This window comes from Trypanosoma cruzi, genomic scaffold, assembly GCF_000209065.1.
Source record: "Trypanosoma cruzi strain CL Brener 1047053516711 genomic scaffold, whole genome shotgun sequence".
Classification (NCBI taxonomy): Eukaryota; Euglenozoa; class Kinetoplastea; order Trypanosomatida; family Trypanosomatidae; genus Trypanosoma; species Trypanosoma cruzi.
This window is the reverse complement of record NW_001849563.1, coordinates 406,730-432,980: the sequence shown is the minus strand read 5'-3', so window position 1 is coordinate 432,980 and position 26,251 is coordinate 406,730. Positions and strand designations below refer to the sequence as shown.

The window sequence follows — 26,251 nt, the reverse complement described above, 5'->3', positions numbered from 1 at the left end:
AGAATCCAGATGCCTACTTCACCTTGCCACCCTAAAACCGAAAAGCGCAAAAAAAAGATGCAAAAAGCAGCAAAATAGCAACGCCACCGCGCAACTCAATGAGAATCCTCGCACGCGCATCAAAGTTTCAAGACGAGCAACCTCCATTCCCTTCCAATTTGGCTAAAAAAAAAAACAAAACAAAACGAACGGAAATCCGCCGTTATTATTCTCTAAAACGCCATGCCTTTCAGGGCGCCGGGTTCCGTTCTTAGCCCTTGGTGCCGCTGGTTCATGTCCTCCACTCTTCCGAGCTCTTTCCCCACGAGGCTTCCAAGGGCGTCCGCTTCCCGTGACTTCAGCTGCAACAGGGTTCTAAGTTTCTTGTATTCCACATCGGCCTGGCAACTCACTCTGTTAAGCCGCGCCGCGACATCCGCTTGTTCGTGTCGAAGTCGCACGACGTCTGTGGAAATTGTTTCGACATGTTGCTTGACGCGTTGAAGATTTCGTATTGTCCATTCTCTCGTGCTCTCAATCTCATTCATAATGGCGTCATGTGTGCGTTGCCGTTCTTCCCCTAGCACTTCCAGAGCTTTGGAAGTGGCGGCGGCTTTGGGCTGCAGAGAATCCAACATATCCGACATCTGCCGCACGGTCGCTTCCACAGAAGCAAGGCGGGTAGATTCAGTGGTCACCCTGGATGCCTCAAGCCTCCGCACTGCTTCTTCTAAAAGAGACAGCTGCTCACTTATTCCATTTTGAGTCTCCTTTTGAGAAGAAGCAGATGTGGTAATCTCCCTTTGCACAGTTATCACGTTCTGCTCCACATCTTTCTGAACGGTCTTTACAACTTCTTCGAGATCTATTTTTAGCTGATACAGCTGTTCTTCACTTTCCTTACGTACCTTCATCATCTCATTTCTGTTTTCTTGTTGAGCTTCTTTAACCGTCTCCCGTATCGCAGAAGGAACTTTCTCCTTCAAAATGGCAAGTTCTTCCTGCAGTTGGACTGTTATTTGTTCCTGTCGTTTTATTCGGGAACGCAATTCGTGTTGTTGACGCCGAAGATCTCCCTCTTTATCTTCTTGCAGGCCTTGAGCCAATTTCACCAGCCTTGTCAGATTCACTATTTTTTCATCAAACGCATCGACGCGGGTGGAAAGTCCTTCTATTCGATCCACGAGCTGTTGGACCGAAAAGGCACCCTTCAGTACTCGCTCCACGCGCTGTTCTGTGGCCGCCTTCACCCCTGCCGAACTCAACTGTGTCTGCGGTGCGGTGTTTTCGTTCCTTCTCTGCCGCAAATAGATGTCTGTGTAGTCCATCGTGGCTTTTCAGAATGGAGCACGGCCCGCCTTTTTTTTTTTTTTGTTTCACCCTCCACACGTCACCCTGTCCAGCAATGGCGCGCAAGGCGTCCAAGAGGCGAAATGCAAGGAATGAGGGTCAACCCCAAACAAGGAGGGGGGGGAAAAAAAGGCACATCCAATAGAGAGAAGAAAAGGAAAATAACAGCACCTCCACACACACACACACTCACACGAAAAAAAAAAAGAAAAAAACATCGCTACTGCAATAGATTTGGCCTTGCGGATGAAAATTCTGTGACACATTTCTCTTTTTCTCCATATATACATATATACACTGCTCATTGCCGCCCTTTCATGCCTTTCCTCTTGAAAACTTCTCCTTTTCAGCCCTCAACTCACAAAATGTGTGTCTGGGGTGTGGAAAAAAAAAATTGTCCGCGGCAATAAGGACAAACTAAACATGGCACGATCAGACCAATACGGAGAGGGATAGATGGGGCGAAGCGGGTCTATACAAGCCGTTCCGAATCATCCACACTCAAGGAGACATTCAGCGTTTTATTGATGCTATCCCACTTTGCATCCGCCTTTCCGGCAATCACCTTCTGCGGCAGAGCAGCTCGCAGGTAGTACTTTGAAGAGGAAACACGAAGTTCATATGGATCAACTGCAATGGCTAAATCGGCAATTCTCTCCAGCTTGGGCATGACAATTTTCACAAGAAGACCAGATGTTCCTCCAGTGACCCTCGTCGCGTCTATCCCAAGGTAAACGTCCTCAGCAGTAACAATTTCCTGATGCACAATGGAGTGTTCTGGTTGCTCTGCGCCTTCTTTTGGCTTCACAGTAGCGTCATGACGCGCACGAAATGCAGCAAAAATTTCCTCCGCTGTCCAAATGGCATAACCTTTCGGTTTTGACTTCTGACGCTTCTTTATCTCCAGTTCTTTGGCTTCACGGGTCTCTGATGGAATGGGGAGGCGCAATTGCCGATCCACGACTGTGGAAGGCAAAGGAATGCTTGACGGGTTTACCTTCATCGACGTACCGGCCGTGGCGCCGCAGGAAGCGTCCCCCGCCGCATTTGCCTCTTGCAAGCTGTACCCCACTTTTTGTTCCTCAGGCCGCTTGAAACCATCATTTTTTTCCAACAATTCCGCCAGGCGGGAGATATTTTGAAAGCAAAATCCCCCACCGGTATCCATCCCTTTTGGTTGGCAAAAAAAAAAAAAAAAAAAAAAAAAAAAAAAAAAAAAAAAAAAAAAAAGGGAGTGCGGATGGCGCTGAAATAATAATATTCCACTTGAAAGAGCACACAGTACACAGAATGCCATACAGAATAAGAGGAAAGGGAATGTGAATTGGCGACAAATAGACAAACACCCCGGGGAAAACAAGATCCCCACCTTCCCCCGTTTCGCTGTTGTTTTTAATTTGGCCCCATTCCTGCGATTGACAAACGTACACATACAGAAAAAAAAATATTACAAGTCCAAGTTTCTGTATACACGCACTGTATGTCCACACGACACTAGAACAAACACGAACTAATTTTTTTTTCTTTTTTTTTTCTTTTCGTCTTCTCCATATTTTTCTCCACCCACCCCGTCAAAGCTTGCTTCGGCTTCCCAGTAAAGGATCGAACTCCAACTGAGTAAGTAACTTGTGTATCTCAGGCCTGAAAACAAGAAGTGAAAGATATTGTTTCGCCTGAAAAGCGGTAAGAACAGAGGTACACATGCACTCGTCTTCAATGGTGATGGTGTTGAGTACTTTATGATCCATCAATGTGAGCGGCAGTTTCGCCAGCCTTGTAGGTGTTTCTTGCCACCATAAACGAAGAAGCCTTATTGAGTCCCCATCAAGGAATCGAAGAGGCAGGCTATTCTTGGGTCGTTCCGCTGTGACGTACAGGTCCCGCACCAATGACTCATAGGCAGCACTAAGGTTCGTTTTTCTGTTAACAGGATCCTCCAAGGCCCTTTTTGCATTGTAATATTCCAAAAATTGCATCAAAGTGGACGGCCAACGCAACACTACCTGCTCATTGGAGGGTTCATCATCGTCCTTAAAGTGACTAAAAATGCTTACCATGGCATGCACCTGCTGCGTATGTTCCAACATTTCACGAAGAAGTGGCTCAATTTTGCCAACGTATTGCTGTATGTCCGGTATCCCGACAACACGAGGTACTTGTCCTCTTATAAACTCCTGTGGGGAAGGAATAGAAGGGAGACGCAGCATGGAGGAAGGCACTGCTCGAGGTTGCAACAAATTACTTTGCTCAGATTCCAAGGGTATCTGCACGACATACCCACACTGGGGCCGAAGGGAGTTGATTGGGTTTGGGGAGCGAAGGTAAGTGATGATGTTGGCGTCCCCCGCTTTCAATGGGCTCATTGTTTTCTCAATGAATGTTTTACACCCCGGTGACTCAAATGTGATGGCGTACGTGCGTTCTTCTACGGACCGACATGCCGCAAGAACGGCGCCCAGGCTGTGGCCAGTGTAACTGATAAACCACTCTGGTGTTTCCCCCCGTGTGACACTTAGGTATAAACGAACTTGTTTTGAAAACTGCCGCGCCAAGCTAAACAGAATATTTCGTTCACCAAAGTAAGTCCAAACACCTGCTCGTAGGCTTAGCGCATTTGTTGTCCCCCGCTGGGCGATAATGCAGTGACGCAACTCTTTATTGATGTACGCTATGCCAAAGTACCCTTCTTTATCCAAGTTTACATTCGTTGCCGTAAGAAGGACTTCCCACGGACTCGGAATTGGTGGGGCATCGGGGTTGCCATAGACATGAAGCGACAAAGAGGCGTACACGGAATGTGGAATAAGTTGTAATGAAGGAATGTCCTCCGGTGTCATTTTGGGCCGTGCTCTAATAACCGCATCGAAGCAAGTAGAGCTTGACAAAGATTTGCTATGATGAAACCCCATTTGATATCTCTTGCTTTTCCCACTACCAGCGCCATCAAAAAAAAAAAAAAAAAAAAAAAAGGCCGACAAACGAAAACAGGCGGGATGCGGGAGAGAAAAAGAGTGAAAAAGAGAGAAAGGGGAGGAGAGAAGGAATCAGAAGACGTCGAGGCTCATTCCAATTTTAACTAAACGGCACGCACTAAGAGGCAGACAACAGCAAAAAAACCAAAAGGTACTGTACCCTTTCATCGAAACTCAACGGCATTGCTGGATGACTTCTCTCCAATCTCGTTGTGAAAGCGAGGCCAGAACGTCAGAAACACGCCAAAGTTTGATCCTTTGAAAGGCATCATTTCCCACTTCCGGAGGGTGGACTCGGGGAAGACGATGACGGTGCCGCAAGAACCGCGCAAGCGATATGTCGCCCATATTGTTTGGCCCTGCAGTTTCCTCCTCGCTCCTTTTCCCTTTTCCCCACAGTTGTTCCACCACACCAAGCCGTGTGCGAAGTTTGGACTTCAGATTGTGGCTAAGCGAAACCGGGCTTGAACCATCGACCGCAGCGTCAAGCAGAGCGTGGGCCTCCTTCACAATAAGTTTGTAGTCACTGTGCTCTAGCGCCGGTTGCGACATGGCCCATTTCAGTGCAATCGCCACCCACTGCGCCTTCACGAGTAACGTTTCCCGACCATGAAATTCCCTCCCCAAAACGGTGTAGTAATTCATGAACCCGGGGTGCTCACATTCCTGCAGTATATAAAGAAGCAGATTGACATTCCGCACAGAGAACCCAGCAGAGCTACTGCTTCCCGTGACAGGTGCAAGGTAGCTCTCCATCCGTTCGTCCAATTCTTCCTTACAGAACACACTGTGCCGAATAAACAGTAAATCCAGATGCAGGCGTTCCTCTCCTGTCAGTTGGATGATGCCAGATTCTTCCAGCGCATGAAGCAGCTTCTTGAAGTTCGTCGCTCTACACTTGGCAAGGGCAATAAGGCAAGGGAATATGTCCTGCGACGACGGTGGGATGGGCTGTATCTCGCTGAGTAACGCCTGAAGACACCACACCGCCAGCTCTTCGTCCGCCACGTCCCCCGCCACTCGCACCGCATTGTGCAATACGGGGATGGAAGGGGTGTATTCGGGAAAACGATGACGAATACGCCTAATCAACGCAGCTCCCCGTGTACTTTGCATCGATGCACCAAAAAAAATAAGTGTTTGCTGCAAAAGCGGATCATCTGGTGAGTTGTTTTCCGATAAAAAGTAAGCTTCCGCCAACGCCGCATATCGAATGGCGAAGTCCCAACGTTCTGCCTTGACACACGAGCGCATCATACACACGAGGCAAATTGGCGTGAACCACTCGCTCGACTTGGCGCCAAGGTGACGCTCCCACCATGAGAAGAGCTGCGCGTATACGTCAGCTTCGCCCTCATCTTCTGCGTGATACAAAACCAAACGTTTGGACTTTGACCACCAACTATCAAACGAAACCTCCCCTGGTAGGTGAAGCAGAAGAAACGCTTCTTCACAGATGGCACGGTATTGCGCCAGAAGCGCCAAATTTTCCGCTCGGTTCGTCCCAATCGCATCCAAAATCAATACCACCTCCTCGTTGTTGATACTCCTCGCAAGAGGACGGGAACGTTCGATTCGCACAAAACACCGCGTGCTTTGCCAATAGATACGGAGCAGCAGCAGCAAAAAAGGGGGCATTCCACGTGCTGAAGCGCCCTGGCTCAAATCAATATTATCAAGAGCGGATAAACACTTCTGCAGGTATTCCGGCCTCGTCGTGAATGCCGCGGCATTGATGACAGTTTCACTCAACGGAAGCGGCGCCAACGTACGGCAACTAAAAAAAAGCTCCGCACACCGTGCATGGTAGCCGGCTGTGTGGGCTAGACGGCATGCCTCTTTGCATAGGCGCACCTTGCGTGGATCATCACACTGAACGAGCTCATCCAGCAGTGATTTCAGTTTACCCGTGTCCTGATAACTGCCAGACTGCGTGAAGTGACGGATTGCAATCTCCAAGCTCTCAAGGCTCGGCGTATTGGAAGCGGCGTCATTTTTAGGCGATAAGAACACCCGCGTAGGGCATCGGAATCGAGTAAAATTAAACCTTTTAAACATGAAGGCGCATCACAAAACCACAAGCCCTTGTTATTCCTTCTTCTCTATTAAATAAATAAATATGCCCTTTGAAAAGTCAATCCAAACGCTTCCCCGCCCGTCATATTCAAAAAAACCAACAAGAAGATGATTGGGGAAGAGCGACAATAAAGACAAAAGGGATACGAAACCAACGAAAAATCTCCATGAAATCTTCATGCCTTCCCCTCATTCCCACCTCCCGAATTGGTGGTTCGACCGGAAGAATAATAATAAAAAAATAATATTCAATTATCAAAATGCGTGAGGATCAGAAGACACAAAGTGAGCTTCTCAATTCTTTCCACGCCCTTCGGACATTTTCTCACAGAAAATAATGTCCACTTGTCACGGCGCCAACCAACAAAGCAAAAAGAGAGCACACAAAGCTCCGTGTAGAAAGGAGATTCAGAGACAAACAAGCACACAAAAATTACAAAAACAGAGGCTCTTTCCCAGCTTTATCATAAATAGTTGAGTGGAATAATAATAAAAAAAAATGGATAAAATATCACGTGACGTTCCATTATTCTATACGTGTCCATCAACATTTCTTGCTGTTGTTTTTGGGAAGCAATTCCTTTGCCTCTTCACGGCGCAATGTCTCTGTTTTTGGCTTGTGATACTTAAGAATGGCACGGACACAATCCGCCTTCTTTAGTCTTTGCCGTCTCCCCAATTCCTTCTTTACAAAAACCGAGAGCTCATTCGCGGTGTAGTGGTTTTGCAGCTCAAACACCGTGATTGCAGGGTCGTCGAGGGGCCTTCGCCGCTCACGCAGGACTGCCCTCGGAACGGCCGAGGGCCGCTCACGCATAAACCAGTCAAGATTCTCCGCCGTGAGAAGTTCCCTCCCGTCTTCTGCCAGCCGCATCTTCTTTTCGGGAGATTCGCCCGAGGACGTGTCCTCTCCCGCCTCCTCTTCCTCCTCGTCAACATCAATCGCCTCATAACACTTTTCGTAGGAGGCGATCAGCCAATCAAGCACCCTGTCCTTCCCCTTCTTCTCCCCCTCATCCGAAGACGGAGGTGGAAACACAACGTCGATGATGAAGTCCTCAACGGCATGTGGAAGTTCATCCCCTCTGGCACGCGCAGACTCCAGCAATGCCGGCTGCACCCCACATGCCAGCACCAGAGCATCATTTTCCCTCGGAGTTCTTTGACTCATCCAATGATCAAGAGCATCGATAAGAAACTGCTCCGACACCGTCGTGGCGCTGTCCGTTAGACCAAACGTCTCTTTAATACGCAAAAGGGCCCACGCTGGCAGATCACTCTCCACGGCCTCAACGAACGCAGTAAGTGAGGACGGTGCAATTACACTCTTAATGAATGCCGCCGAGTCTTCCACTAGCCGCAACATTTGGACCCGCTCCTCTTCATCCAGGAAGAGACGCATGATGTTGGCACGGAGAGCACGAACCCCACTAGACAAGATGTCTTGGATGACGCTGCCGGTGTGAAAGCATCGCTTCACATCGAGGAATTCCCCGTCACGGGTGAGGTTGCTCCGGGCCGAAAAGGGCTGCAAACCAACAATATCCAAAAAGGCCAGAAGCCGAAACAGGGGATTCTGTTTCCACGCCGCGTCCATTCTCAGCAACGCGAAGCAACAGAGAGGCAGGGGCTGCGGTAAAAAAAGGGAGGACGCTGGCGGACACCTCGTCCTCCCCACCTTGCCGATAATATTGGAGGGCCCAACGTACGCAGAAACGCAATCAGAGAAAAAGTGAAAGATGCCCTTTCCACTACTGAAGCCACTAATCAAAACAAACAGAAAAAAAGACGATGAAAAGATCATTCGGCCAAACCAACACCACGAGAAGTATCCCCCACGACTTGTCCCAACAAACTGCTTTCATCAACCAAAAAAAAAAAAGCTTTCTTTTTTAAAATTTTTATTGTTTCCTGCCAACTCGCCACATGGTTTTTCCAACGATGCTCTTAAAAAGAAAAATAGAGGCACTTCAGCGACCATCTTTTCCCTCACCAACGACACTTCGCTGGTCAGCCGCCCTCCTAATCGCCACTGCGACAAGTTGGTACCGACCTCGCCTATCACCCAGTACCACAAGCCTCCTGCGCCGCCTGCGAAGCGCGTGACGCACACCGGTTTTGCTTCCAACAAAAGCAGGCATCTCTGGCTGCGGCAGAAGCAGCTCCCCTGTGTCCAGATCGCGCAGAAATGTGTTATCATGCGAGCATACTGAGGAGATGTCAGCAAACAGTTTCTCCACATGTGATCCATTAATATCAGTGAAGTGCGCGGATTTAGGCGTGCTTGTGGAAAAAACTGGAACATCAATCATGATTCCCGCGGTGGTCTCAACACTGATGGTTGATGCAGCCTCTTTCGTCCAGTCGCCGGCCGATCGCTTTTCAGATGTCTGTATCGAGTGGGGCAAGACATGGGTCGCTTCACAATGCATGGTGGTGCCAAACAGCGGCATTACTCGCGCCTCCAATTCACAGCGATTCTCCACAAGACGCGGCACTCGAAGAAATTCCACATGTTTTGGAAGGACTTGCCAAGCGGTACTCACTGCCCTGAAAGGTACGTATGGCTCCCTCATCTTGCGAGCATCCACTGTCCTCCCCCTTGGTGTAACTATAAAAGAAAGAACAAGGAAGAAAGGGGGCTGTGGGTGGAAACGGCTAAAACACACATGTATGTATATATGTATATGCATCCAAAAAATCGGCTCATCACAACGTATTGGGCGCCAAAGCAGCAATGGAAAGGCATGGCTCACCGACAAAAATCCGATCCATAACGAAAATGAAATCTGGAAATATTCAAAGAAATACAAAAGAACATAAAAACAAGAAAATGGGAAAATGCCTCAGAAAGGAATGCCATGAAAAGAACAGCAGTGAAGCACAAATAACAGCTCACCAAAATGGCACACCGTTATACCCCTCGGCACCCGCCAGGTGTTGCATGCTAAACAACGCCGACAAAAATGCCTTGCGCTCGACTTTGCCGATGACATAGGCAAAAAAATAGCTTACAATGCCTCCCACCGTCGCCTTACCTAAATCACGGATTTGTTGCAGTAACTCCTCACCAGATGCACTCATGGGGATCGCCGCTCCCAACTCGTCCAAATCGGCTAACTGATTGTGTTGTGGTACCTTCTCCGCATTGAGCATGGCGGTGGTACCGCGAAGAGCCGACCACACACTGTCGTACCGTTGCTGAGCATTGGGGTGATCAGAAACCTCCGACACGGCCAATATAACGCGAAGAACTTCTCGCAGCTTCAGATATTCACGAGCCACGGCGGCACACCGCTTCCACCTCAGTTTGGACATTTGACGCCGTGCACTTAATTCCGCCATGTCGTCTGTCTGCATACATACCGAAACCGACACGCGAAATCGCTTTGGCATTGTTCGACCTCGCCCAGCTATGGTGCGCAGAACGGACCAGCCCGGGTCGTGTTCCTCCTCCACAATTGTCGAGCGCAAAAGGTCCCGCACTGATTCCAAATCTGTGACTTCCGTGTACCACATGCGCCTCTTGACAAACTGCAGGGCCATCAAAAGTCCGGTAAGCGCAAATCGTGGCTCCCTGCCCTTGATTATGTCACAAAACATCCGCAGGTCAAGAAGAACTTCTTCAGAATGATCTATTACCCATTGTATAAGCTCTGGTTGAGAAATAATTCTCCTAGAACCCTCAAGTGAGGGTGCTGAATGCTGATGCCGGTTGGTAACAATCTCATCATCAACATCTTCATCTTCCTTCTCACTATTGCTGTTTAAATCGTCATCTTCAACGTCGTTGATGGTCATTCCACCCCATGATTTCATATTCGAACGACTTATTGAATGCACGGCTGTGTACGTTTTCAGAAGAGACTCATTAAACAGCATGCGCCTCAGCCCCGGTGGGCGCAACAAGTACACTCGTTCCGTAAAGATTGTCCACAAGGCAACGTTGTCAGGCGCGGTGAACTCATGAAAAAAATGGTTCAGTGTGCCAAGTATAAGCACCTCCCGCACAGGTGTGTACTCCGCGCACAGCATCAATACATCGTACGGTAGGTTCTGGAATCTGGAATGGCTGGTAGAACAAATAGCCTCTGGCGCCACCTCCACAAAATCCATCTTTAGTTTAACTCCCTGAAGCACGGTGCTAACCTCAAAAAGGGGTAAAAAACAACAACAACAACAAAATGCAAAACAGACAATAAAATAAAAAACGAAAGACCCCCAAATGGACCTCAAAAAAAAACAACAACAACAAAAAAAAACAGCCACAACAATCAGAAGATACATGCAAAAAAAAAAAAAAAAAAGAACATCGGCATAAGTGAGAAAATGACGGGGTATATAACCGAACAACGGCGGGTTATCTCAGGCCCCCTCAATGTGCCACGCGTACTGAAGAGCGCAATAAGTGCACCAGAATAAAGGCCTTGCCATCAAAATAGCCACTTCGTCGTCAGTCAAATTGAGCAAACTGACTTATCACGTTCTATATATGAAGAAGAAAAAGAAAGGTCGGGGGAGGGCAGAGGAGTTTGTCATAACGCGCACTGAAATACAAGACGTATCTCACTTCGCCGGGAAAGAAAAAAAAGGAGGAAAAAAAAAAGAGGGGGACAGTAATAGAAACAACAACACAACACAAAAAAAACATCACCGTACGCGAGGGCCGCAGCAAAAGCAGAACTTTGGAGTGGAAATGCCAAAAAGCAAAGATCCAAACACACACACGCACAAAAAAATAAAATAAATATGAACAAATCAACAACCCAGACGAGAAAAACAACAACAACGTGGTTGCATAAAAATTAGCGTTGCTCTCGATTCTCATACGTCCAGAAGGAAAGACAATCAACAAGAAGAGCAACAAAGAGACCCGCCTGTGGGGCATTTATGAATTCTTCTCGAGATATGCAAAGCGGCTCTGCCGTGGAGATGAGATCAAATGCCTCCTGCACGACTGTTTCCCGTGAGGGCACCTCAAGTCCCGCTGCCACCAGTTTCGTGTGTGTTTCTCTAAAGAAGTAGTTCACATGCACGGGTTTCAAGTAACCACACCCCTCAATGTCTAGGATATTCCAGAAAAAAAGCGGACGCTGACATGATGGAAGAAACTCCACCGCCACCACAAAATCTACAAATTTTCGGAAATCCAGCTCTGAGTTCGCCATCATCACATTCGTCTCAAAGAAGCGGTCAATGAAAAGCGACGAGAGCGGCCCAACGCCCGGTGGGAGGCCGTCATCCATCACGGTTGGAAGGCCCTTTTTGTACCGCTTCATGTCATCCGCATTGAGGGTTCCCCGGTTACGAGTGTCCAACAAAAGAAACTTGTCGTATAAATGTGACGTGATGGCGGCACTGAACCAGTTCCGCGGCTGGTCTTCCCGCATCAGTTGCAGACTCACCCACTCATCCATCACCGGGTTTTGCAACAACATATCGATGCGAATGGCACCTCTCGACCCCGGATCCAATACCCAAAAGATGCGCCGACTTACTGTGCAGCAGTAGAAGGGCAGGATATCCTCGGTGATATCTCGCAATGCTTCGATCCGCGGGACCAAGTCACGCACATAGCTTTCCATTTCATCTTCGGTTAAGCATCCATCATTGTTGGTGTCCCACATGATCAATTCTGCTTCACACTTTACGAGGGACACCTGCTTGGCAAAACGCTGGTAAATGTGCACCACCTCCACGCCACCTGCAGGAGAACGGGGGCATGACAGATAAAGTTGTAGCGATGGCCGTGGCTGCATCACGGATGCCAAGTACACGACACTCCCTAACGGCGTTGTGTCATCCAAACATTCTTGTGATGATTGTACAGAAGCCTCTCTCTGCGGTGAGGCCTTCGGAGTTCCCTCGAAACGTTCTTCTTGCCACGCCTTGAACTTCTTCAAAATTTCCATGTACTCTATGATGGTTATCGTTAGACGTGTTTTATCAGCACTAAGAAGCGCCCACAATTTGGCATGCATCTCGTCCAGTTTTTCTATTTCCCTAAAGCGCAGATTGAGCTCAAATGCTTTGCTTGTGACCCGCAAAAGTCGAAGAGCCTCTTCAGCAGCGGGGTCGCGCCGTCGCAAATACATGGCTGGTATAAAAGGTTTTCTCTGCTCGCTCCATGCTTTCTGTGCCTCCGCGTTAATGCGGGCCACCTCACGACCCCACGACTCGGCATCCACGTCGGTCTGCGTCGGTCCCTTCTCCGCAGCACATCGAAAGGCGTTAATAATCGGTTGGCACGCTTCCCTAGTGACGGTTGGAGCCAACATCAAAAGCTCCGGCGTGCTCCTCCTTCAAAATAATTTCTCCCCTTCCCCTTCCCCCGAAATAATACACTGAAAGAAAGCAGCAGCAAAAATCTAAAGGAAAAGGAAAGAAAAAAAAAAGAATTTAAGAAGAAATGCGGCATGTTTATTTGCACAGCGTCCAATAAAATTAGCGAGCAAAACAACGAAAACAAGAAAAAACAAACAAACATGTGGACATAGAGGAGGGATTCTCCTCTTTTTTCCTGGACTGTATCGAGACCTTCCAAAGCCCTGCCAGCAAAAAAATAGTGAGAGGGCGTTACTTACCACGCAACTCCGTCTGCTTCTGTTCTGCCAGCCTCCCCCCAAGAGCAATCTTTGCCAAAGCATCCAACCTCCTTTCATGTAGGAGTTCATCAGAGCACCACTCGTTTCAGGGAGCTGCATTTATCCGCGTGCTCCTTCAAAAATAAATGCGTCTGCTCAGCACAACTTCGATTAATTTGCTCCCGCAAAAACAGTATGAGGGTAAAAACTAATGGGACGAACGTCAGCACGTATTCTCGGCAGTGTTCCTGCCGCGCCTTCGCCTGCTCGGTGAGAATTCCCTCGATAGCTTTTCGCGCGTCTAGCATGGCCTCGCTGGAGTTTTTAAAATGTGCTTCAAGATCTCGAATGTAGTGATCAATTTGTGCGCCGTACGGCGTAGTCATGGGGCCGGCAGAAGCGTTCCACTGCGCTGGCGTTGGTGGGGCCGCGGGATTGGTGTTGATTTTACCCGGATTAGATGACAGTGGGCCGGATTTCTCGGATCGAGGCGGAAGTTTCGCACGGAAAGCGGCCAACAACTTCCGTTGCAGCATTTTTATCCAGCGACTCCCCTATTAGTGCTGCTCGCACAGTCTTCTTCCCTTGCAGCCACAGAAGAAGAGACCCAACAAGAAAAGCAAGGCCGCATGTAATTCCCAGCCACTTCACTCACTTGAGGCCAAACAACAACAACAACATGCAATTCCACAAAAGCCCTACACCGAACTCATTCAAGTGGCTTCCCGTGAGCCATCTGGAAGGAAAAAGGAAAACCAACAACAAAAACAACGACCAACTGGTCTGGGACAAGACACAAAAATGGAGGCAAAGAGTGTGGAGTAAGCACGCAAACAAAAGCAAAAAAGGCATTCCGAGGATTAAAGCATAAAACTAAGAGAGATTGTGGGGTTTGCTGTGAATCAGCAGGTTGAAAGCAAACATGTTTCATCGCATTGCTTCAGAAAAATAGATGCGTGTGTTTGTGTTAAGACATCATATTGCAGAGGTGTGTTGGCTGTGGTTCCAGAGGACTGAACGTGGTGATTCGCGGTGCGACACCAGCAGCTTTGAAACGTCTCCCGTACGCAGACTAAAGGGCGCACTTTCTCTTCCTGCACGGAGTCTGCCAGACAGAGAGGGTTAAGAAAAGGAAGAGAGGAGAAGGGTAACAATAAAGTTTAAGCCCAAAAGAGACAAAAACCCACAGGAATGAAAAAAAGAGACGTAAAAAAAAAAAAAAAAAAAGGTCGCCATATTAATTGTTCTTTCGTCCTTTCTTTTTCCAAAACTCTCCACACATAAAAAGCAACAGACCCCTTAAGAAAAAAAAAATAAAATAAATGAAAAACAGTAATAATAATAAAAAAGCATGGCTATATTTTTGTGTATAAAAGCGTTTATGAATCCATTCACCGCCCGTATTGCAAACATCACTCGGAAACGACGGCAATGACTGCAGCTCGTCTTTCCAGTCTTGTAACAAACTGTTCCCCATTATTGCCTTTCTTATCGTTTTCCCTGTTATGAGCCCTCACACGTCATGACCAGTGTTCTAGAGAAGAGTGTGATGGACACATCAATCATTTCCTCACTGCAGGCCAATTCATCCAAGGGTTCCCCATCCAATTGCATCGCGAAGTATGCAGGGGTCTCAATGCGTATACAATTCCCCTGGGCAACTTTAATCGCCTTCCGTATGCCCATTCGCACTCCTGCAAGGTGCCACACACCGTATAGCGCCGTGACTTCCAGCAACCCGTCACCAACGTCCGGTTTAGCAAAACGGCACCTATTGTCTTTCCAAAAAACTGCACCCCCGGCGTATGTTTTTACATTTGTAACAAGAAGAGCTTTTGTACCCGGAGGAATCGCAACACACTTATCGTCCACAGTTAATTTCATCTGCTTCCTTGGGAATGCGACTGAGTTACACATAGCTCCACACCCAAAACAGCCGTACCACAACTTGTTGAGGGAGCGCCGAGAGCACATCGTTGGGTGATCATTGCGGAAATCGCCGAATTGCCTGACAATGGTCGCATCAAAGCCGATTGAAAAGTAATTCATCATTGTTTTCTCCACCACGTGGACATCATCAACGCCGTAAGTTCTGCTACTAGCTCCTGTGTGCGCATCTTCGCCCGTGCTGGCTACTGTCAAGGTGGATTTCTTTTGAAGTTGGACCGACCATCTGTCCATTTTTATTCCTTTCGCATGTGCCACGCGATCCAAAAAGCGTTTAAACTTCTTCTCGGGATTCAGCAGAGGCTTCACGTAGCCGCCGCCAAAGCCAAGCGTCCGGCTCAGGTCGTTTCCAGTGCCCATGGGCAAAACGGCCACATACGCGGATGTGGCGGAGAGCATATTAGTCCCGCGGAGGCCGTCCGTGATGTCCAGCACCAATGAGACGGTGCCGTCGCCGCCCGCCACGATGACGACTGCGGGATTGTGGCGTTCCAGGAACTTTTTCGCCTCCGGGATTGCGGGTTTGTCCGAGGGAAAAAGGTAAAAGACATTCTCCTCACCAAGGTGTGTCTCCATTTGCCTACGGACAAACTCCGCTGCCGTGCGTTCTCCACTCCTTGTATTTATGAGAGCCACAGTCACCCTTTTATCGGACCGTTTCATCTCAAGGCAATTCTGGTTATCCGTCAACATTTCTTCACTACGGTTACACCACTTCTTCCTTCCTTGCTTCCTTTCCCCCTACCTCTTCTTTCTGCGAAACAGCGATTTACCCTTGTGCGTTACAAGCTTTTGACATCAGGGGCAGATAATATGCGTTTTGACCCCAAAGGTTCAGAGGCAAGGCATCACAAATAAAAAAAGAACATCAAACGGTATGCAACACAAAGGCACTTGCAATGCATCATTCTTCGACCACCTCCCTTCACCCTCACAGTCGCGCGCACTATTTTTAAATGTGTCATATGTATATAAAATTTTCATCGGCTTCTCTTAAGGAGGATGGTTCATTCATTACTCTTTTCACCGTTTCTTTCTCCCTCTCTCTCACATTTCCATCTTCTTTTTCTCTCAACTTCTTCTTTTATTGGGACACAGTTAGATGTAGTCCCTATGCATGACAATCTTTATTTCATTCTTCCAGTACTTTGACCGGATGGAATCTTCTACCACCAGGCGCCGCGCCAGCTCCATCGCCTGCACTTCATGCTCCAAGAAAAATCGAACGCAATATTCCAGCTGCTGCGTCTTTATTATTCCGGCTGCTGCTTCGGCCCCCTCTGCGTACTTCTCGGGCGGCAGCACCTCATTCACACATCTTCTCTCCGTCTCTGTGAAGTAACAACACCAGAGGTGCTCGAGCAACACGAATAGACCGTGATACAGCGCTGCATACACCTGGTACACATTGTCAAGTAGAAACTGGGAACGACAATTGTGAAGCATCCGCACCGTTGCATTGTCTGACGCAGACGCCCTGCTGCGGTGTTCTTCAGCACGCGGAGCGACATTTTCCCTCAGCACACAAAGTTGCTGCTGCATGAGGGAAAATGTCGCTAGAAACACATCCCATGGCACTTTTTTCTTCAAGCACATGTAATGCGAGGGTAAAGGTTCCATGGAGGAAATCGGTCCCCTGTCAGCAAGGCAATTATGATATGCTCCTGTTGCGTCGCGGGAAAGATAAAACCGAAGTGCTGCGGATTGATAAACGTTCGCAACACCCCGGGCGTGAACAAATGAAGACTCGTTACATGGCTCATAAACACACCACTGCAACGCATAATGCATTTCATCAAGGCATAACTCACGCAACACCTTCTCCACATCATTCGGTTGGTGCTGTGAACTCGTTTGCAACAAAACACCAATAAGATCGTGGTCAAACAGGTAGAAACGGTGACACCACGCGGAGTTGTTGAGGTTATCATCTCTTATGAGTACTGCAGTATACCCTAGCTCGTCTTTCAAACCGCACGGAGGAATATTGGATTCCAGGCAGTATTCTTCCCACTTTTCTTGCACCACAAATTGTCGCAGAGGTGCTGTGCTCTTCTCACGCTGGCCGGCACTTGCGGCGTAGCTATTCAACAGCGCCGTCCACGATGGGGGCTGGACAAGAAAATAAAAGGCGTGCACAAACCACAATCGATGCAACCACACATGATAGTTTTTATGGTCCATATTTAATACCTCATTGCAAAGAGACCGCTCATCAATATCCCTGAAATGAACGCCATGATGTTCAATCAGATATTTATCGAAAAGACCCATGGAAGCGAGATCCGACGTGCGGGACGGAGAATCGGTACGTGCAAGGGCTTCTAGGAGCAGTTCCTTTCGGTGATGCCACACCTGGAAGTTTTTATGATTGTTCAAGTTAAAGCACTTGACGGCGTTTAATTCCCACCGTACCGCCCGCCACTCGCTAAACGATCCGGTAGGCCCTTTTAGTTCCGCCTCCGCCGGCAGCCAATTCTCCACAAGGGGCATGAGTTTCTCCAAACGTTCTTCGTTCCCGGAACTGTTCTCTTCCTTGGTCCCCCATTTCACCAGTAAATCCTCCCGCGTTGAGCTTAGGAGGCGAGCGGATTCCAAGACAACGTCACGGCGGTCCTTCCACCCAGTGTAGTGTCCATTGCACTGGCATAGCACAAATGCTGTCAGAAGAAACCACCTCGCTGACGAAGGGGAGCCAATGCCACTAAATTTCGCGCTCATTGTTCGATATAGGCCCATAACGTAGTCAAAGGCCCTTGAATATTGAATCTGCAAGACACCCGGCTGCCTTGGCGCAACGGGCTCATTCGTGGGCTTCACATCTTGAAACAATGTTTGCAGCGCCTCATTTTTAAGAAGCATGCCCATTCTTCCAACGTCATCGCCTAAAGAGGCGGAAGACGAAACGGTCTTAAATGAAGAAGACGATGAAAGGGAATTTCGTGGCGCGTTCTTCCCGTCATGCGCCAACATGGATGGCTGCATGACTTTTATTTATGCCCTTGTCGGTGTGTTTGTGCTTCCTGCAGTCCCGCCTGAGCCTTAATTCCCCTGAATGTGCTTCGGCAAGGATCCTAGCCGCAGAAAACAACAACAAAAAGAGATGATACGGGAGATAAATGAAGCTTAACTCCAAAAATTAAATAAACGGGAAAAATTATGCGCCTTTGTGGTTTCTTCGGCACACCGCCAAAAGATGTGGTCTTGCCTGTCATCATCCCACACGGCTCGCGTGCACCCACCCGGTCTCATAGCGCGCGGCGGCGGCGTCGCAGAATGAACTCAAAGCGGCAAGAAAAGATGCAAGAGCCTTCAACACCCCCGCTCCCCTACCCTCCCATCACGTCAATCAAAAGAAGAAGAAGAAAAAAACAACAACAACACACACACACAAGCAAACAAAAAATAAAAATAAAAATAAAAACTGTGAAAAATTAATAAGAAAAAAGCGTGAATGTAATGCTGGGGGAAGTAGGGCTATAAATACGCGCGAGGAGGCAACAACACCACCACCCTTCTCTCTCGTTCTCTCCTGTCCAATCCACCACTTATTTCTTTTCAACCTCACCTCAAGCGGGGTGTGACTGACGGGACGTCTGCTGACTGTTGTGTCACACCTGACAAGGGGGGGAATCAACGCTCGCCTTGGAATGCCACACACCCGCTTCTCCTCTCCCTCCCTTTCTTTCACATTTTTGTGCGTGTGAGTGCCCGCACAAACACCCGTTTTTCTCGTTTTTTTTGTTTCTTTTTAATTTCTACATTGTTATCTTTACTGAAATCTGAAAAGAAAGTCATATGGATGGTGATAGGAAACAAGACTTATTTTATTTTCCTGTACGCGTGTGCAAATGCTTATACGTGTGGTTTTTTTTTTTTTTTGTGTGTATAGTCTTCACTCATTTCCCTCTTCTTTTGGAAAATTACAAAATGACATGTACGAGCAGCGTTTACGCAACTCACTTCCGGCCCTTTATTTTCGTCCAGCTCACAGAAACCAATCCATTTCTTCTTTCTCTACATCCACAGGAGAGCGAGATTTATGTTTATATAGAAGTGTACATATAAGTATATATTTGCATAGAAACATTAAAGGAGTTTGGAAAAAAAGTCATTGCCCTTGTCATCAACGACAATAAAGGCAGGGAAGTCCACCACATCGATGCGCCACACCGCTTCCATCCCAAGCTCTGGGAACTCCACAACCTCAACGTTCTTGATATTGTTCTGCGCCAAGATAGCCGCGGATCCTCCAATGCTTCCAAGATAGAAGCCACCGTACTTCTTGCACGCTTCTGTCACCGCCTTTGAGCGGTTCCCTTTTGCAAGCGTGACAAAGCTTCCACCGGCGGCCATGAAGGGGCATAAGTAAGAGTCCATACGACCTGCTGTTGTGGGCCCAAAGGAGCCGGAGGCCATTCCCTTTGGAGTCTTCGCTGGGCCGGCGTAGTACACCGGGTGATCCTTCATGTACTGAGGAAGTTCTTCGTTGTTATTCAAACGCTCCATGATCTTCGCATGGGCAATGTCGCGCGCCACAATGAGAGTCCCAGTAAGACTGAGGCGGGTGGTAACAGGGTACTGACTGAGCAGCTTGCGGATCTCGCTCATCGGCTGGTTCAGATTGACATTCACCACGTTCGTGCTCAGAGAGGAGGGTGGTAAGTCTGGCAGGTATTGTGCGGGGTCCCGCACAAGCCGCTCCACGAATACACCCTTTGGTGTGATCTTTGCAAGAATCTGACGGTCCGCGCTGCAGGAGACACCCAAGCCAACGGGGCACGACGCACCATGGCGAGGTAGACGAATGACACGAGCTTGATGAGCAAAGTATTTTCCCCCAAATTGTGCTCCAATACCAGATTTACAGGCGATATCCATCACGATTGCTTCCCACTCAAGATCCCGGAAAGCACGACCATTCTTGTTGCCAGTTGTGGGCAAAGAGTCGTAATAGCGACAACTGGCGAGCTTCACCGTCTTCATCGTCATTTCCGCACTTGTGCCGCCAATGACAAGAGCAATGTGATACGGGGGACACGCCGCCGTGCCGAGGGTCTTAAGCTTCTGCTCAATAAATTCCCTGAGAGACTTGGGATTCAGCAGTGCCTTGGTCTCTTGGTAAAGGAAGGCCTTATTTGCACTGCCCCCACCCTTTGCAATAAAGAGAAAGTGATACTCATTTCCAGCTGTCGCCAACAGGTCAAACTGTGCCGGCAGGTTATTTCCAGTGTTCACCTCTTTAAACATGTCAAGCGCCGCCGTCTGGCTGTAACGCAGATACCGGTTCATGTAACAGTCCCAAATACCCTTGGAAAGGTGCTTTTCGTCCTCTCCTCCCGTCCAACAGAGTTCGCCACGTTTGCCGAGGACAATCGCCGTCCCCGTATCCTGACATGCCGGAAGGACACGACCAGCAGCAACACAGGCATTCTGCAGGAGCGTGTGGGCGACAAAGCGATCATTATTTGAGGCCTCAGGATCCTCAAGAATGCGTCGCCATCCAAAAAGGTGATCCTTACGGAAGAAGTGATGTACGTCGGCAAAGGCTTGTTGCGCCAAAGCAGTGAGTGCTTCCGGCTTTACTTGCAAGATCGTTTTCCCAAGAATTTCCACCGTCTTAATATAATCGCCTTCAAGCATGTAGTACTCTGTCTCGTCGTGGTGCGGATCAGAAGGCTGGAAGATTGGCTCGTAGTGGAACTCTGATGCCGAAGCCTTTGAATCTTCAATGTCTTGGATGCCACGGCACTCATTCGCCAAATTGCAGTTCTCGCACAGACTCATCCGTCTGATTTTTTTTCTCCTTTTCTTTTTTGCTCCTTTGTGGGTTTTAGACTAAAAGGATTACTCTAGCAAAACCGGGCCCAGTGTCACCTTCCGGGTCCAGAAGACAACGCAATAGGAATGCAAGTCCCGCCCCGCCCCGCCATGCAATGCGAGAAAAAAGAAGAAGAAAAGAAAGAAACAGTCCTCACGTCATCATCATCATCAAAAACAATCCTCCCATTGCTCCCACGCATGAGGCGTTGCGCCAACATTCTACCGGATTGCAAATGTATCCAACCGGTATCGCACCGCATTAACAAACTCTGCAGGGGGAGTAGCAGCAAATCCAATCCCCACCCATATTGTGGCTCACGCGCTACAGTCTGCCGAGAATGATAACACTCCCGGCGAGGTCTTTCGTGGACACAATGGACACGCATTGCGGAGCGCACTACACCCAGGCTCCTCATCAGCGGCAGCTAAAGAGTGGAAAAAGATCACAGCATAATAACGGCCAATGAGAATGACCCTTCATTCAATGCCGTGTGTGCCTTAAATTTCCGATGCCACGCATTTTCCCCTAAAACCCTCCCCTACAAAATGTAGCAATGCGTGTGCATATTACTTTTCTTCGTGCTTTTCCAATATTTCTCTTCCAATGTGGTGTCTACAACCACCATCCATCGTTGCGTCAGCGAGCCTGACCACCACTGTGTACCTTAATAAAAAAAAAATACATGGAAACAACGCATGAGAAATGCCAGGAAAAATCAATAAAGACACGCTTCCCCGTAGACACTTACGACGGGATGTGCACAGCGTCCGTTCTCCGGCAATCAAACGGACAGGAAGAAATAAAACCAAAAGAGAGGGAAAAAAAAGTAAAAAAAACGTACACAGAAAGAGAGCACAATACACTACATAATTAAAGGCAACCCAAAAAGATCAATTGACATATGGTACCCGAAATAACTCGGGAAGGCGCGCCAAAATATTATTCTGAACACCACGCATATTTTGTAGCTCCTGCAGCCGTGCCTCTACCACTGCAGAAAGTGGACCAAGCGGCGCATTCTGGGCGTTGCAGATGTCCTCAAGAGCGGCTGAGGTGCGACGGTACATCTCCAGCGTGAGCTCAGCCACTTCCCCAATGCACGCCGCCACGTTTTTCCCCGCCATGGCGTTGATCGCTTCTAGCGCCAGTTTTTTTGCCCGCGCAATCATTATGCGCTCCGCCCCGGAACCGCCACGGAGACTTTTTGAGGGGGTGACATCGGTGGAAGTGTTGCTCTCCTTCTCCTCCCGGCGTAACACACAGCTAATCCGGAGGTCCCTGTTCTCCCGTTGTAATTTGATAATTTTTTCGTCCTGCAACTCCATGTAATCTTGCGCCAGACCCAACTGTTCCTTCATACCAGCAATCTCACAGGAAAGACTCCTGTTTTCACGCGCAATCTCCTCCCGGTCCCGCGCACGATTCCGCAGGAATTCACACTCCATTTTTTTCTGTTTGTCAAAATCCGCAATCTCCTTAAAGGCTGCGTTCAATACCTGGCCGTACGCCTCCTCCAATCTCCCACGCCAGCAATTTGCTATCGATTGGCGGAGAGCTACGGTATCCGCCCGAAGCGACACCACACTGGAAAGGGCTCTTAAAAATGACTGCATCCACACTTTGGCCGCATCGAGTCGCTTCCGCGCAAAAGCCTCAAGAGCGGCACCTTCGTCTTCCAGTGCGCACTGCATCAATGCATTCTCTGTGTCCAACACATCGGCGTTTGTTGGTTTTTCCCCTGGCAGCGAGTGAAGGGCAATTGCGAGTAATTTTGCAAGTTGGTTCTGCTGATGCTGCTTCTGGACAATGGCAATAGAAAGCCTTTTCTGCTCATTAGCGGCGCCGCGTGCTTCTGCAGTGCACGTGGCAACGACTTTTCCTAACCACAATATTACACTTCTACCGAGGTGTTCTTTTACTGTTCTCAAGCGTAATATCTCCATCATCTTTTTTGCTCGAAGCTGCCGTAATTTTTTAAGTGCCCCCAGTTTTTCCTGCAGGGACTTCAGTCTTTTGAGCAGGATTTCGTTTTGCTTCTTAAGGCAACTAATTTCCTCATTAAATTCAGTCACCAGCTGTGTGTTTTCCGTTTTGTGTTTGTTCATTTCATCTTGTAGTTTTTCCTTCTCGATGCGTAGCGATGCTAACTGCGACGCAAGCAGCGTGAGGTAGTTGCCGACGCCACTGTTACCCTGCACCTCAAAGGAAGAAAGAACTTCCTCTGCAAGCCGCAGTGCCCGTTCCAATTCCTCAGCTTGTGTGGTGAGGAGCGGCACAAGTGCACCCCCACACTGCGGCGGTTGAGCATTCGCCTTGTAAGAGCCATCGAGAAGACTGACGACTGTGCGACAAGCCCCGAAAATCTCCCGTATTTCAGCATTCTTATCCTGTAGTTCAATTCGCATCTGCCGAAGGAGCTCATCGGGTTTCAAATTGGGTGTTCCTGCCTCAGCGGAAGAGAGACTTGGATGGAGAGGCCTCACCCCGTTCGTCCAACCCGATTTCAAATCATCTACCACCAGTGCTGCTGGCTTCCGTTTGGGTCTCAGATTTCGCGATAGGTTTGAAGAGCTTTCTTGTGTATCGGTAGGGGTGCTTCTTACCTCCCTCACCAGCAATGCAGACTCCATCGTGACAAGATCCAGCTCCTGCATTTTTCCCTCTAGGTTGGAGATCACTGCCGGTAGCCTTAACTTGCCTTCATTCGGTATCCCAAGTGCCTTTCTGGTGTCCTCGATGGCGTCGCCGGTTTCACGGCAGAGCACTGCGAGCTTCTCTCCCACCGCCGTACTCTTCGCCGCACTCCTCCGCTGGTCCATGAGATCGTCGTCAGTATCGGATTCCCCGGCACCGCCAAGAGCCACAATGCCACGACGCATCACACCTCGAAGCTCCTTCACTTCCCGTCCTTTCCCCTCGATGTAGCTGTGCACACCACGGATGGCAAACTCGGCTCGCTTAACCGGGTCATAAGAAAGGCTCGTTGGCGGTGCTACAGAACTGACGTTCCCACTCATGTCGTTGATAATCGGAGAGGGTTCTTGAGCAAATTGAATAAATGCAGAGTAAATATCATTGTACGCCTTGCCGACCTCCTGGAGCCGGTCGTACACTTTCGACACGGCGTTTAAGAGATCTTCATGCGTCTCAATAACAGGCAACTGCACAATAAGGGACTCGCCACCGCGCAATTCGTTCAAGCTACCAGAGCCCACCTTCTTCTCCACTGCCTCCCCACTCAATAGCTGCCGCAAGCGTGCAAGTGTGTTGGAGGCCACCTCGCTCTCTTGCCTCATATCTGTCACAAGCTGCAGTTCATCCATCCCTTCCGTGGCAACACCACCGGACGCAACTGACCATCCCTGTAGCGCCGCGACGGCGTCTTTCACAGCTTTGACCAGTAACACTCTTTTCTCTCCCTCCTGCCCTGCCAACTTCTCCTGCTCCAAGAAGAATTCCTTGCATCTCGTCAGCATCTCATACATCTGCCCCAAAGCCCCATTAAAAGAGCGTAGCACACCCGCTGTAGAGGGCCCATTGGCTGTCAGACTACGATCTTGCAACAAGTGATCCTTCACGACATCCAGAGAATCTCTTGCATCGGGGGAGCATTCAAACGCATCAAGATTGATTTCTGAGCCACACCACGACAGCGAAGCAACCTTTTCGTCAAATGTCTTAAATAGAGATGGTGGGTGAGAAAAAGGCGTGTAATTGGCCAACAACAAAATCCTTGACGCTCCCTCCTGCAAGACTTCACGCAAAAATACTGCAAAACTCTTGGAATCCTGCAATTCCTTCAACAACTGTACAACCTTATCATTCAGTTCAGCGGCTCTATTGCACGCAACATCCACAATAGAGTCAAATTCCCCTGAAGACACGAAGCCGTCTGGCAGTGCCTTCCGAAGCTTCTCAAGAGCGTTGGCCGCATCCATACAGCTAGTCAGCAATCGAAGGGGCACGTCATCCCCATACCGAGCCATCTCCTCGGCTGCACTTCGCACCTCAGACACCCGCGGCGCGGCGTCCGGATTCCCGAGAGTCGTGACGGCCATCTCCATAAACCCACGAAGCTCCACCACCTTCTGCTCCTTTTCTGCAAGTTGCTCCTCTAACAGGTCCAAGCCATCCTTAGGTGCGGTACGGCGTTGGTACACCCGTCTCGCGGTGCGGAACGGGTACTCATTGACTCGCCCACTGAGTTCCTCTGCACTCACCGAGGGGTCATGCTGCACGTCAAAGCTCAGAAGTCCATCCGCCGCCATGACAACGTTCGTGATGCACTCCGGTTCAACGTGGCATGCGTCCGCAGCATCGGTGATGAGCGCACGCTGCAGCTCCACCGGCCTGGACCGCAGCACGGTGCCCCAGTCACTGCCCTCCAGCTGCCGCTTCTGGTGAGTTTTGGCGGCCCTCGCCGTGCGTTTATGGTTGAGCTCCCACCGCTCGTCATGTGCTCGGAGATCCTCCACCAGCTGCCGCAGTTCCTTGTCGGAGCTGCGCAGGGCAGCAAGCTCATTTTCCATCCTGCTGGTATACCCCTGTAGCGCCTTCGTCTGCTGACAAATGACGTCTGCGATGCCTTCCTTCCCGTCCGAAGACACGAAGCCGTCTGGCAGTGCCTTCCGAAGCTTCTCAAGAGCGTTGGCCGCATCCATACAGCTAGTCAGCAATCGAAGGGGCACGTCATCCCCATACCGAGCCATCTCCTCGGCTGCATGTAGTGTTTTGGTACCCGGCACCTCAGTAGATTTCTTTTCAAGTTTTGTTATTGCCATTTCCATTGCCTCTTTGATGCATTTGGTTTCTGTTTGTTGCCTTATTTTTTGCTCCTGAAGTTTTTCTGCGTCTTTTGTGAGATTATTGATGCTTTTTTCCTGTTTTTGGAGTGTAGTTTCCAGCTCTGCGATGTATTCGGCTCGGAGCATCTTTTCAGATTCTAGCTCATGAATCCTTAACAAAAAGCTCTTTTTTTGCTCCTGGGAGAGAAAGCAGTACCACTTAAAAAAGAACTTGTGGTGCCTGACCTCCGTTACCTTGTCGTGAAGAAGCGTCACATTCCGGTGCTGTCGCTGCCGCAGGTATCGGAGCCAAAGGCGCCATCGCGCCAGGTAACGAAGACCCAAATTGATAAAGTCCTGGGCTCGAGGAAGTACAACAATCTTTGTGGGCTCACGTTGTCCGGACCGGATGCTGATTTGGCGTTGCGTGTTGCCGAGCCAACGGACAAAGTGATCCGTCACAATCTTTTTGATGGCCTGATGCTTCAGAAGTACTGCACATCTCTTGAGATGTGTGTCTTGCTGTCTCAGTTGGACGTAATTCTTCAATTTGTGAAAGACACAGGTTAATAGAAGAAAATCCGCTTGCTTGCAAATACCGTTTAGGGAAACCGTGAGGGTGGCGTTGTCGTGTTTTCGAGAAGTTTTTCTCCGCATCGTCTCCTCCAGAATGCGTAATGAACTACCAACAATCAACTGAATGCAAAGGAAAACAACAACAACAAACAAACTGAT

General features: G+C 48.9%; 13 protein-coding genes across 13 annotated transcripts, besides 11 other annotated features; all 13 read right to left on the bottom strand.

Annotated features, from left to right (window-relative positions):
* Positions 1 to 5,339: a sequence feature (heterozygous, non-Esmeraldo-like haplotype).
* On the bottom strand, positions 213 to 1,307 carry Tc00.1047053510329.380 (hypothetical protein, conserved; the record flags this gene model as incomplete). Its single annotated transcript, XM_816122.1, has 1 exon — positions 213 to 1,307. The coding sequence occupies one exon, from the start codon at positions 1,305 to 1,307 to the stop codon at positions 213 to 215; it is 1,095 nt and encodes a 364-aa protein (XP_821215.1).
* On the bottom strand, positions 1,802 to 2,497 carry Tc00.1047053510329.370 (hypothetical protein, conserved; the record flags this gene model as incomplete). Its single annotated transcript, XM_816121.1, has 1 exon — positions 1,802 to 2,497. One exon carries the CDS (start codon positions 2,495 to 2,497, stop codon positions 1,802 to 1,804), a length of 696 nt encoding a protein of 231 aa, XP_821214.1.
* Positions 2,512 to 2,559: a microsatellite.
* Positions 2,844 to 2,868: a microsatellite.
* Positions 2,901 to 4,238, bottom strand: Tc00.1047053510329.360 (hypothetical protein, conserved; the record flags this gene model as incomplete). The annotated part of the gene is made up of 1 exon (XM_816120.1): positions 2,901 to 4,238. One exon carries the CDS (start codon positions 4,236 to 4,238, stop codon positions 2,901 to 2,903), a length of 1,338 nt encoding a protein of 445 aa, XP_821213.1.
* Positions 4,275 to 4,298: a microsatellite.
* On the bottom strand, positions 4,476 to 6,359 carry Tc00.1047053510329.350 (hypothetical protein, conserved; the record flags this gene model as incomplete). The annotated part of the gene is made up of 1 exon (XM_816119.1): positions 4,476 to 6,359. One exon carries the CDS (start codon positions 6,357 to 6,359, stop codon positions 4,476 to 4,478), a length of 1,884 nt encoding a protein of 627 aa, XP_821212.1.
* Positions 5,340 to 5,570: a sequence feature (areas merged during assembly that could not be assigned to a particular haplotype. This can correspond to areas where the two haplotypes were merged or to regions with more than two copies in the genome that were merged during assembly.).
* Positions 5,571 to 26,251: part of a sequence feature (heterozygous, non-Esmeraldo-like haplotype) that runs on past the window's edge.
* Positions 6,604 to 6,626: a sequence feature (AT_rich).
* On the bottom strand, positions 6,922 to 8,181 carry Tc00.1047053510329.340 (hypothetical protein, conserved; the record flags this gene model as incomplete). The annotated part of the gene is made up of 1 exon (XM_816118.1): positions 6,922 to 8,181. One exon carries the CDS (start codon positions 8,179 to 8,181, stop codon positions 6,922 to 6,924), a length of 1,260 nt encoding a protein of 419 aa, XP_821211.1.
* Tc00.1047053510329.330 (hypothetical protein, conserved) lies at positions 8,348 to 9,070 on the bottom strand (the record flags this gene model as incomplete). Its single annotated transcript, XM_816117.1, has 1 exon — positions 8,348 to 9,070. The coding sequence occupies one exon, from the start codon at positions 9,068 to 9,070 to the stop codon at positions 8,348 to 8,350; it is 723 nt and encodes a 240-aa protein (XP_821210.1).
* On the bottom strand, positions 9,273 to 10,493 carry Tc00.1047053510329.320 (hypothetical protein, conserved; the record flags this gene model as incomplete). The annotated part of the gene is made up of 1 exon (XM_816116.1): positions 9,273 to 10,493. One exon carries the CDS (start codon positions 10,491 to 10,493, stop codon positions 9,273 to 9,275), a length of 1,221 nt encoding a protein of 406 aa, XP_821209.1.
* Positions 10,541 to 10,689: a sequence feature (T-rich).
* Tc00.1047053510329.310 (hypothetical protein, conserved) lies at positions 11,183 to 12,655 on the bottom strand (the record flags this gene model as incomplete). The annotated part of the gene is made up of 1 exon (XM_816115.1): positions 11,183 to 12,655. The coding sequence occupies one exon, from the start codon at positions 12,653 to 12,655 to the stop codon at positions 11,183 to 11,185; it is 1,473 nt and encodes a 490-aa protein (XP_821208.1).
* On the bottom strand, positions 13,051 to 13,497 carry Tc00.1047053510329.300 (hypothetical protein, conserved; the record flags this gene model as incomplete). The annotated part of the gene is made up of 1 exon (XM_816114.1): positions 13,051 to 13,497. The coding sequence occupies one exon, from the start codon at positions 13,495 to 13,497 to the stop codon at positions 13,051 to 13,053; it is 447 nt and encodes a 148-aa protein (XP_821207.1).
* Positions 14,130 to 14,188: a sequence feature (T-rich).
* Positions 14,266 to 14,310: a sequence feature (AT_rich).
* Positions 14,465 to 15,601, bottom strand: Tc00.1047053510329.290 (diacylglycerol kinase-like protein, putative; the record flags this gene model as incomplete). Its single annotated transcript, XM_816113.1, has 1 exon — positions 14,465 to 15,601. The coding sequence occupies one exon, from the start codon at positions 15,599 to 15,601 to the stop codon at positions 14,465 to 14,467; it is 1,137 nt and encodes a 378-aa protein (XP_821206.1).
* Tc00.1047053510329.280 (protein farnesyltransferase alpha subunit, putative) lies at positions 16,007 to 17,893 on the bottom strand (the record flags this gene model as incomplete). The annotated part of the gene is made up of 1 exon (XM_816112.1): positions 16,007 to 17,893. One exon carries the CDS (start codon positions 17,891 to 17,893, stop codon positions 16,007 to 16,009), a length of 1,887 nt encoding a protein of 628 aa, XP_821205.1.
* Positions 18,310 to 18,332: a microsatellite.
* Tc00.1047053510329.270 (fumarate hydratase, putative) lies at positions 18,998 to 20,695 on the bottom strand (the record flags this gene model as incomplete). Its single annotated transcript, XM_816111.1, has 1 exon — positions 18,998 to 20,695. One exon carries the CDS (start codon positions 20,693 to 20,695, stop codon positions 18,998 to 19,000), a length of 1,698 nt encoding a protein of 565 aa, XP_821204.1.
* Positions 21,623 to 26,173, bottom strand: Tc00.1047053510329.260 (hypothetical protein, conserved; the record flags this gene model as incomplete). The annotated part of the gene is made up of 1 exon (XM_816110.1): positions 21,623 to 26,173. One exon carries the CDS (start codon positions 26,171 to 26,173, stop codon positions 21,623 to 21,625), a length of 4,551 nt encoding a protein of 1,516 aa, XP_821203.1.